General features: G+C 33.7%; 1 protein-coding gene across 2 annotated transcripts; it reads left to right on the top strand.

Moving 5' to 3' along the window:
- The first annotated feature begins 615 nt into the window (after positions 1-615).
- On the top strand, positions 616-8517 carry LOC114166872 (serine/threonine-protein kinase ATG1c-like). 2 transcript variants are annotated; one of them, XM_028051748.2, is made up of 13 exons: positions 616-1054; positions 2700-2817; positions 2889-2947; positions 3115-3179; positions 4158-4251; positions 4334-4414; positions 4597-4705; positions 5539-5620; positions 5704-6077; positions 6184-6536; positions 7221-7512; positions 7825-7895; positions 8120-8517. In XM_028051748.2, the coding sequence occupies exons 1-13, from the start codon at positions 812-814 to the stop codon at positions 8369-8371; spliced, it is 2193 nt and encodes a 730-aa protein (XP_027907549.1). In that variant the 5' UTR covers positions 616-811; the 3' UTR covers positions 8372-8517. The 2 variants fall into 2 exon arrangements, with proteins under 2 accessions (XP_027907549.1, XP_027907548.1); XM_028051747.2 differs by having other exon boundaries at positions 617-1054; positions 5698-6077.
- Positions 8518-10346: the final 1829 nt, after the last annotated feature.

A 10346-nucleotide genomic window follows, 5' to 3' on the forward strand; every position in this document is an offset into this window, starting at 1 on the left:
ATTAACTTATCAGGATTAGGTTCCAACCAACCCATCTGTATGTTTTCATAATAGGGAATTCTAACTTCTGCATAGTACTTGATAACTACGGTGAAAATTAAGAAAGAAAGGTAAATATATTTAAACACATTGAAAAATCAATGAAAGCTTAAAAGTAAAAAATAATAATATATAACAATATATAAAATTTATATATATATATATATATATATATATATATATATTTTAATATTTTTATCCTTATTTATTTTATAACTACGACACAACAGTTTCAAAGCTTTAATTTTGATTTTTATAAACAATTTTTTTTTATATTAGTATACGAACTGAAAAAAACGATTTTGTGAAAAACTGCACAGCAATCATAACATTTAAATTTATTACATTAGTTTTTAATTACTGTTATATATTACCTTTTCTTTTTTATATCTCTCTTTTATTTTAAAAACAATATACGATGACAATGATAGTAAATTAAAAGTTATTATTGTGTAAAATATATGGAATTAAGTTTAATAAATGAAAAAGATTAATAAGAATTTGGTGGATGAAGATGATAACAATAATAGTTATATAATTGTCGTGTCTTCGATAACTATAACACTAATAATAAATCTTCTCAACTCAAAGTAAAGTGTCTGTTCAAAAGCAACCTCGCATTTGTGTAAAAAAACAAAAAAAACTTCGAAACTTTTCTGACCCAATCCGTGGACGTGTTCTGCAAAAATCCAAAACCCGAGAAAGTGGTTAGGAGGATCCGTTTTCGGTAATCGGGTTTTCGGAGTCTAGGGTTTCGGATTCGACGGCGGCGATGGCACAGGCAGTGGGGCGGAACAGGGTGGTCGGAGAGTACGTGGTGGGGAGGCAAATCGGCGCGGGGTCGTTCTCGGTGGTGTGGCACGGAAGGCACAAGGTACACGGAACCGAGGTGGCAATAAAGGAGATCGCCACGCTTCGCCTCAATAAGAAGTTGCAGGAGAGCCTCATGTCCGAGATTTTCATCTTGAAGCGGATTAACCACCCTAACATAATCTGTTTGCACGATATCATTCAGGTTGGATGTCGATTTTTTCTTTTGTTTTTGGTGTGGAATGTTTTTGTTGTAATAAAGCCTTTCACTGTTTGGTGGGACCCTGATAAGTTTGAGGTTTTTGAATGATTAATTCTTGGTCTGGGACTTAGTTAAATTGAAAACTTAGCACTCCTTTCCAAGGATGTAATATGTTGGACTTGAATCCCTCAGAAGCCTGGGGTGTATTGCCAGTTTAGTCAAAGTCATTGGGTTGGTGGGGATTGTTGAAGCTATTGTGTAATTTGGAATTTCGGAAACTGTTGTTAGTGTGAGGTTTCTCTTATTCTTGGGATAATTTGTTTAGGAGTGTTTGTTATAACTTTTTTTGCTTTGAGTAAATTGCTTTTGGGTTTTACGGTGTATATTATTTACAGTGAAGCGGTGATGATGTTTTAGAAGAGCTTGGAAATGTGTGCTGAGTGATGATGACTTTGGTAATTTTTATATTGGTGATGTTTCTTTTATCTGGGGCTGGAAATATTTAGTAATTTTTAGTGGTGAGAAAGAATGTTGGCAATCTGCGGTTTGACTACTGGATAAACAAAACCTTTGAAAAAGTGTCTGGGGGCATGATAACCCCGGTTGCTTCTATTTGGGTGATGTACTGTGGGATTTGAAGAGGAAACAGATTTTACCATTTTGGGGGTTTCTGCATAAAACTATATGGTTGTGTATGCTAGTATCCTATTATTTATAGGAGGGAACCTTTTTGCTTTGGGGTGTAACTGCATCCTACTGTTGCCCAGGTTCACTGCTTTCCTCTAATTTTGAGAAGAAGCAGTATGTATGCGCTCTCTATTAAGTTAACAAGATGCAGTATTTTGCTGTTTAATTGAAATGGGGGAAGTCGTGATCATGAAGCTTCGTTTAGTGTAGGAAAAAATAGCTTTTTATATGTTGGAAAACTGCATTGATTGCCTCAATCATGGTCTCTTTGGCAGTTGTGTGGATTGCAGCCTCAAGATTGGTGGTATAGTACCATCATATTCACTAGAGATATGACCAAAGTTAGGTAAAAAACTAGAGTTTAAGATTGTATCAGAACCTCTATCCTAGATCCGTTGTTGGGCCCACTTGCAATTGCCATGCTGCTGACTGGAAGGCATAGGCATGAGGACTGTTGAAAAGCCTTCTTAGCTACACTCACTCCAAACCCACCTTAGTTGTGGTCTCATTATGGTTGCCTTAATTGCACATTAAGGGTGGTGGTTTAATATATAAAATGGGAGGCAACCCTCACTTTATATGCCAGTTTTATTGAGTTAAGTCTAGTCCAAAACAAAAGTTTAATATTGTGGAAAACGAAGGAGTGGCAATTATTGATGAATGACCATTTGATTGTAAAATGACAATGGTTGTTTAAAATCTAGGCTGGATTTATTTCGTGCTGATGGCAGATGAAATATGTTGTCTGTAGGCTGTGGATTGTTTTTAAGTATTAGTTTTGGCTTATTTTACTCAAAACCAAAATTCTGAGGTTTCAATAAGTATTGTAGAAAGTTATATGCTATGAATAGATTGATCTGGGTGAAATTATTATTTGTGGTAAGTGTGATGTCAAATGAAATATGCATTTTTTGGTGCATAAAGAAAGTCTCTCATTAGAAGTGTAATTCACTTTATGTAGGTTCCTGGGAAGATACATCTTGTGTTAGAATACTGTAAAGGGGGAGATCTGTCCTTGTACATTCAACGCCATGGAAGGGTACCAGAGGCAACTGCAAAGCATTTCATGCAGCAGCTGGGTATGTTTCAACTGTATACAGTTATGTTCTCCTTAAATGTTCAAGTTATAAATGACTACTCTGTGTTTCAGCTGCTGGTCTACTAGTTCTTCGAGATAATAACCTTATTCATCGAGACCTGAAACCACAGGTTTTTATTTTGATTCTATTTCATAAAACATAAATGTCTATTTATTGTTTTATGTCTCATTAGTTCAGAATCCTAGTTGAACCCCTTCTATATTAAATTTAATCTTTGTATGAAGGTTGCATTGTTATTTTATCTAAGTATGGTAATCATTATCGCCCTTGAAACAGAACCTTCTTCTCTCCCAGAATGATGAGAAGTCAGTGCTGAAGATTGCTGACTTTGGATTTGCAAGGTAGCCTAATTATTCTACTTCATTAATCTATCTTGAAGAACCCAAAAAAATGATTAAGACATCATGAAAGCCCAGCGCTAATTTTTATGTATGTGTCTCAATATTTGACTTGAGATAATTAGTGAAAATGTGTTTTTAAATGTGTTGATCATAATAATACAGACAAGTGTGGGTTTAAAAATGTTATAATAGGTAGGTAGAGAGAGAGAGAGGATCCAGTTAAAGAAAGGCATTGTGGTTTCTCATAGGAAATATGCTTTAGATATCTTTGAAGAAACATGCATGACTGTTTGTGGACCAGTAGATGGTCCTATGGATCCAAATAAAAAATTATGTTAGTGTTAGAATAAGCTGGACCTAGTTCCTAGATGTTTCTTTTCTAATTCTCTTCTCTTCGTTCTCATATATTTTATTTGATATATTTAAAATTATTATGAATATGAAATCCTTAGAGAGGACAACACACTTTCAAATTCATTCTTATTCCTTTGTATCTTTACCAAGTGGTAGATCAAGATGAACCTTCTCTGACCCAGAGAGAGTTGTTGGAAAACTTATTTATCTCACTATTACTAGATCTGATCTATCTTTTGCAGTTGGTGTTATTTATTAGTTAGTTAATGCAAAATCCTTGTATTGGTCATTGAAATGCTATATGAGTTGTTTACTTCTTAGCATTAATTTCTTGTACCTTTTTGCTATTTCTAATGTAATTTTGTTCTATAAATAAGAAAGATCAGCTGAGAGATATTCATTCCCTTAAGCTTTTCTTTATCATATTTTCAGTCTTATGTAAAACCTCCAAGAAAAGTCTTTACATTGTGATCTGACAAATTATACCACCTTTCTTGCTTTGACATTCTTCTGTTCTGTTTTGGCTGTGTGTATCTCTCAGACTTTCATAAAATGGTTTGGGTATTCTTTCTTATACTCCTTTATGTAATGTAGTCATTAAACCACAATTTTCTTCTTGGGCAGATCTCTGCAACCTAGGGGCCTTGCGGAAACCTTGTGTGGTTCACCACTCTATATGGCTCCAGAAATCATGCAACTGCAGAAGTATGACGCTAAGGTGATTTCAATTTTAATATCTTTGGAAAACCAAAGCATTCATGATTAGTTTCCTTTCCATTTAAATCTAATTAAACATGCAGGCAGATCTCTGGAGTGTTGGTGCAATCTTATTTCAGCTGGTTACTGGGAGAACACCTTTTACTGGAAACAATCAAATACAGGTATTAAATTGATATAGTGCCCGTTTTGTAGTCTTTTGAATATTCTCTCAATGCAAACAAAGTTGTTCTTTCTAACCAATAATGTATATAGTTTGGTGCTATATAAGTAATGTTGTCGTCCAAATCGGTACATTTTTCTGCCTTAGTTAACTTAATGTAACTTATAATCATGAACTCTGCAGTTACTACAGAATATTTTGAAATCGACAGAATTGCAGTTTCCATCTGATATCCCAAGTCTGAGTTTTGAATGCAAAGATTTGTGTCAGAAATTGCTACGCCGGAATCCAGGTATGTTTTGATTTTATTAGACTAAAATCTGAATCCTAAATTAAGGATGAATTTATGGTCCAGTTTATTTAATTATTGTATATAGTATTGTTATTTTTCTAATATGGCATGAGATATCCTTGGTGTCACTTATTGACTTTTTCCTGGGAAACTAGCTGCAGTAAAGAAGGTGGACACATGTGTTTCAAACCTGCCTATGTAAAATTAGATTGCTTTGGTTAGCATCAGCATGACAGCTCCTTCATAAAATTGAGCTGACAAATCTGTTTGTCCTTGCTGTTTCAGGCTTTTAGATAACTCATTCTCCTGCTAACCAATACCATATCAACTAGAATAAAGGGGTATTTTGATTTTTGTTATTTTTTATAATGTAGATCGGACCACTTAATAGGTGAATACTTATTTTTACTTTCTGGGCAACATTTAGATACATAAATACCTGATACATGGTAAGTTATTACACATCGTTCGGAGTATAGGCAAGGTAACTTTAGAAGAGAATCTTATGAATTAAGGAAGAGTTGCCCTCCATTTAAGGGGTAATTATTAATTTGGGGATTAATAATAGTTGGAGCTTGATTTGGTGAACTGATGATTGAATGATAAAATATGCTTGTAATAATCTTTAGTTTTTAATATTAATATGAAATATAAATTGAGGAAATTTGCTCGTTGTGTTCCAACCAACAGTCTTTCATACTCTACTTTTTCAACAGTTTTTTCGTGAGAGAAACAAGGAAAAGGGGATGGATGATATAAGCTTATAAGTTGTGTCATTATTCTTATTATAATATATTGTTCTTTCTTCTGTGTCTGTTTTTTTTTAATTTCAGTGGAACGTCTAACTTTCGAAGAATTTTTTAACCACCCATTTCTTTCTCAGAAGCAAAGAGAACAGGATGATGAGCCATTGAGGTAAAAACACAGTCTCTTATGATTTATGGTCATTATGGTTTTTCAGTTTGCAAATATAAATAATTTGTAGTGTGCAGGAGTAGAAGTTCTTCAAGGCTGGTTGGTGGGTTCTTTTCTACAGTATCTGACCCTTTGAGAAGAACTGAGGAAAATTACCAAGAAGATTGTTTGCCTTTCATCCTAGATGACGACTCTGGTGGCCCTGAGGGGAGTCCATCCTTTTCAAGAAAAAAGTCCTCAATAAAGTCCACCTATGGATTTGATCTAAATTCTAAACTAGATAAAGCAGAATCAACATCTCCTATCTCTAATAACATAAATTCTAATTCTGCATTTCGTACTATGACACAAAGATCTCAAAACACTAATAGGAGATTGGACAACCATAACATTTCAAGAGATCTCACTGATCCGCTAGAATCTCCAGAACAGATGTTCGCAAATCCTTATCCAAAAGGTCATACAAGCTAAATTTGTTTCCATTTCTTTTTTCAAGGTTGGATTTAGGTTTTTCCTTTCTAAATTATGTATAATGTTTCTCATATTTCTGTAATATGTGACAGTTACGGATTCCCTGGAGAATATTGATCAAGAATATGTTCTGGTGCCAGGGCCCCCTATAGATGTTTCATCTTCGGTGGGTGCTTCCAGGCCCAGCCATACCCAATATAGGTCTGGTAGTTTACCTCAAGAGTCTTCTAGTGCAATCACCAGACCAAGTGCTCCAATGCCAATAGTTGGTGCACATACAAATAGCATGTACCAAGTTGGAAGTTCAGGTAGCCAGGACTCTGCCCCTGGGACTTCGCTTGGATCAATGGATATAAGTGATGAACAGCCATCAGCTCACTGCATGACCAGGGTAAAATCATTGCAACAGTGTGCATCTGCCATCACCGAGTTAGTTAATGAGAAGGTAAATGTTGCTGAAAGTTTGCTCACAACTGTGATCTTATATGATGTAGTCTGGCTCTTAGTTTTCTTGCAAACCATTAATTTTGTCCCCAAACTATTACACTCTGGAGATACCAATCTTTTGGTGTACTCATTGCACTAGAAACATGCTTATTCTAATAACATTTTTGTAACTTTTTTTTAGGCCAAGAGCACTTACACTCATTTAATATGTTTTTTTTTTTTTTGTAATGGGAAAGTGAAAAATAATGTTTCAAATGAGTGTAAAAGTGTGTTAAAGTAATTTTTTCCTTTTTTTTATAATAACTACTGCAGTAGCTGTTGCTTTTACTGGGGTAACCTATTTTTTTTTTTCATTTAGTAGCAAAAGTGTAGATACATGAGCATTTGTCACACTTATATCTCCAGTAGTAGTTATTATTATAGTACTTATAATAGTAATAATATAGCAATTTCGTTGTTCATTCTGTGCGCATTATGAGGATCCTTCCCTTTCGTGGGAAATGGAAATGATTGAAATTTATTTCCCTTTTACTTAACCTTGGTGTCTTGTGTTGCTGCCTTTGACTTTTTTTAAAGTGGGCTAAGTTTTCTAAATGTTAAGTTTTCATTTGTGTTACTATGGTAATATTAATGATACTTTGCTTTTGGACCACTCCATGTCTCACTCTTAAAAATGGTAAAGATGGAGGCAGGAAAGCATCTGGAAGCATTTTCTATTCAGCTTGTAATTCTTGCAATCTGGAAGCAAGCACTGCACATATGCCATACACAAGCTGCCTCAGCCATGGAAGGAAGTCCAAATCAAGAAACTTCAAGATATAGAAGGAGTGCCAGTAGGAAGCATGGCAGTCCTGATTCAGAAGAATGCCTTGAGGGAAACACCCTATGGCCGAAGGATATATTATCTAAAATTGAAAGTGAATTTTTGAGGGAATTTGAGCATGCTGAAGAGCTTGCCAAGACCATTGAGCCTGGTATGGCATCTTTTATGTTAATTTTTTAGCTAAATGGCTAGTTAACTCCCCTTCCTTTTTCTTTTCTTTTAAATTAAGCTATTTCTACCCTTGAACATTTAAAAGAGTTTTCTTATGTTTAAACTTGGTTTATGAGATGAACAATAAATTTTATGCACTTTTTATGACATACATGAAATGTAAAGTAATAATTATAACGCAAGTGTCACCTTTCTGGGTGTGTGTGCAAGAGAGCGACACAGATTCCTGTAGTTTTATTACATAGTAATATGAAATTTATAATAATGGAGACCGTTTCTGTCTTGATTGCAGGAAACACCGAGATGCCAGATGCAATGGAGACAATATTTCAATCTGCTCTTGCTTTTGGAAGGCATGGGGGTGTGAGTATTTCTTCCTGCTTTTCATTTCATCCATTTGGCCTGGGTGATCAAAGTCCATCTTGAAAATACTATTTTAAGCATGTATATAAAAAGAGATTTCACATCATTGATTGTACAAAATTAAGGTTATCTCAGACATTTTTAATGATATGCTACAATTAAGCAAACATGAAGACTTCATTGGTGATCCAAGCTGAGGTTGTGTTCTGATATTTGGTTGGCAGGTAGAAGAACTCATGGGTGACATGGAAAGTGCAGCTGCATTGTATTCAAAAGCTGTTCGTCTGTTAGTTTTTCTTCTAGTGGAAGGACCATCCCTGATTCTTAATCCTCCCTTTTCGCTGACAAACTCAGATCGTTACAGACTTCGAAATTACATTGATATTCTTAATAACAGACAAGGTTATTCAAGGTCCCAGCGAATGGCACTTCTGAAATGTGATGACAATCAAGGTATCCTTAAGGAAAAATTTTAGCAATGGTTATCTATCTCCCATTCACACAACAAATCATTTATTTGTACAGTTATTCTTTTGAGGGAGGTGAAACCAGCACAAGGTAGATTGTAAAATCCAACATTTCGGTGGTTAGAATGATGATCAAATGTGCATTTGATTGTGTATGCTGTGTCATTTGTTCTGTGAATTCTTTTATGATGAGCTTTAGGGTTTGAAATTTCAATTTTCTATTATGAAAATGGTAAAAACTATAAGATAACTGGGCATATGCATATAACAATAACGATACTACAATTTGGTTTTATTGCCACTTGGAGAGCAAAAGTTTCATTTCACTTAAAAGGGGGTAACCTGTTGAAATTTTGAAAGACATTTATTTTATAAAGAAATTTTGTGGTGAACAATCAAGATTTATAAAGATAGAGTACAATAAAATCTGATGGTATTTAATTGAGATTTTAAAAGACTAAAGAATAAATCTAAAGAAGATTTATAAGTATTCAAAATCATACAAATTTAAATGATTATTTGTTGATTGGATTTCTTTCTATGCCTCGGTGATTGTTTTCTGCTGTTAATATGGGTTATTAATTTTTATAACTAGTTTTTGGATCTTTATTATTATTATTATACATATTTTCAATCAACAAAAGGTTTTTTTATTTCTCTTTTTATATGATTTCTGTTTCTGATTGAGTTTTTAACATTTTTCTTTAACTATAACATTGTATAATCATTTTTTTAACACGGTTTAGGCTCATTTATGAAGAACAAGTTGAAAATCCAATTACTAAACATTCTACGGAAAAAAAACTAATGGAGAAATATTTGTTAATTATTTGTATTTTCTATTTAAAAGTAAAAAAAAAAAAAATCTATCAAATGATTTTTCTTTTTGATTGCTAACAGAAGAGGTGGAAGAACCCGAGGGTGAAAATGTGGGTGTTGGGAAATTATTTTGGATATTTTGTATAATTATAATTTAAAACTATCAATTTACTTTAAATGAATTTTTATTTTTATTCTTTTAATCGTTAAAGAAAAAGGTAGAAGAATTGAAGTGTAGATTGTTAGGATGTTAGCGAATTCTTATTAGATATTTATCTATAAATAATTTAAGTTGATAATACAAATAAATTAAACTTTACAAAATGGAAGAAATATGTAAGACTAGTGGAAAATTCCCTATAGAAAGACAATATCATTAACATACACAATAATATATGGAATATCAGATTCCTTATGATAAACGAATAACAAGTGATCCGATTTATAATGTTTGAAACTGATTGATGCCATATAATTTGCAAATTGTTTCTACCAAGCATGAGGGGCTTGTTTGCTTTAGGCCATAAAGTGACTTCTTTAACAAGCAAACATAATCAGGATGAGAGAAATCATTAAAACCCATAGGTTAATGCATTTAAACGATTTCATTACCATGTAAAAACTCATTTGTGATGCCTACCTAATGAATGGGCCATGATTTGGAGAAAGCAATGGTTAAAATCGTTCAAATGGTCACTAGTTTCACTATTAGGTTGAAAGTTTCATCATGATCTACTCCTTTCTTTTGTGACTTGTCATCACCTACAAGACAAGCTTTATATCTCTTAAAAGAACTGTCAGAATTGTGTTTATGTCTAAATATTCACATTGACTGAATTATATCTACATTAAGGGGATAAGGTACCAACTCTAATGTCTTGTTTTGAATTAAAGCATTATATTCATCACTCATAGCATTTTTCCAATTGGATTCATATAAAGCACTCATCAAATTCTTAAGTAAAGGTGAAATAGAGGTGGTCAAAGCACTCAAATTACGGGTGTATTTTGGGTTTAATTTAATTATGCCTTGTTGACTACGAGTGGTCATGTCGTGAGGGTTGAGATTGGTTATTGTGTGATGGTGAGTTGAGGTTTGAGAAGAGGGAGAAGTAATTGGTGAGGTTGAGAGCTAATTGGTGTGAAGGGATGGTTCCAGTTGAGT

This window comes from Vigna unguiculata, chromosome 10 (genome assembly GCF_037176805.1).
Source record: "Vigna unguiculata cultivar grain cowpea cultivar isolate G323 ecotype 2 chromosome 10, ASM3717680v1, whole genome shotgun sequence".
NCBI classification, from domain to species: Eukaryota; Viridiplantae; Streptophyta; class Magnoliopsida; order Fabales; family Fabaceae; genus Vigna; species Vigna unguiculata.

Coding starts and splice junctions, on each gene's coding strand:
- LOC114166872 (XM_028051747.2), top strand. CDS start 812: ATGGCACAGGCAGTGGGGCGGAACAGGGTGGTCGGAGAGTACGTGGTG. Junction 1,055..2,699: donor GTTTGCACGATATCATTCAG/GTTGGATGTCGA, acceptor CACTTTATGTAG/GTTCCTGGGAAGATACATCT. Junction 2,948..3,114: donor ATCGAGACCTGAAACCACAG/GTTTTTATTTTG, acceptor CCCTTGAAACAG/AACCTTCTTCTCTCCCAGAA.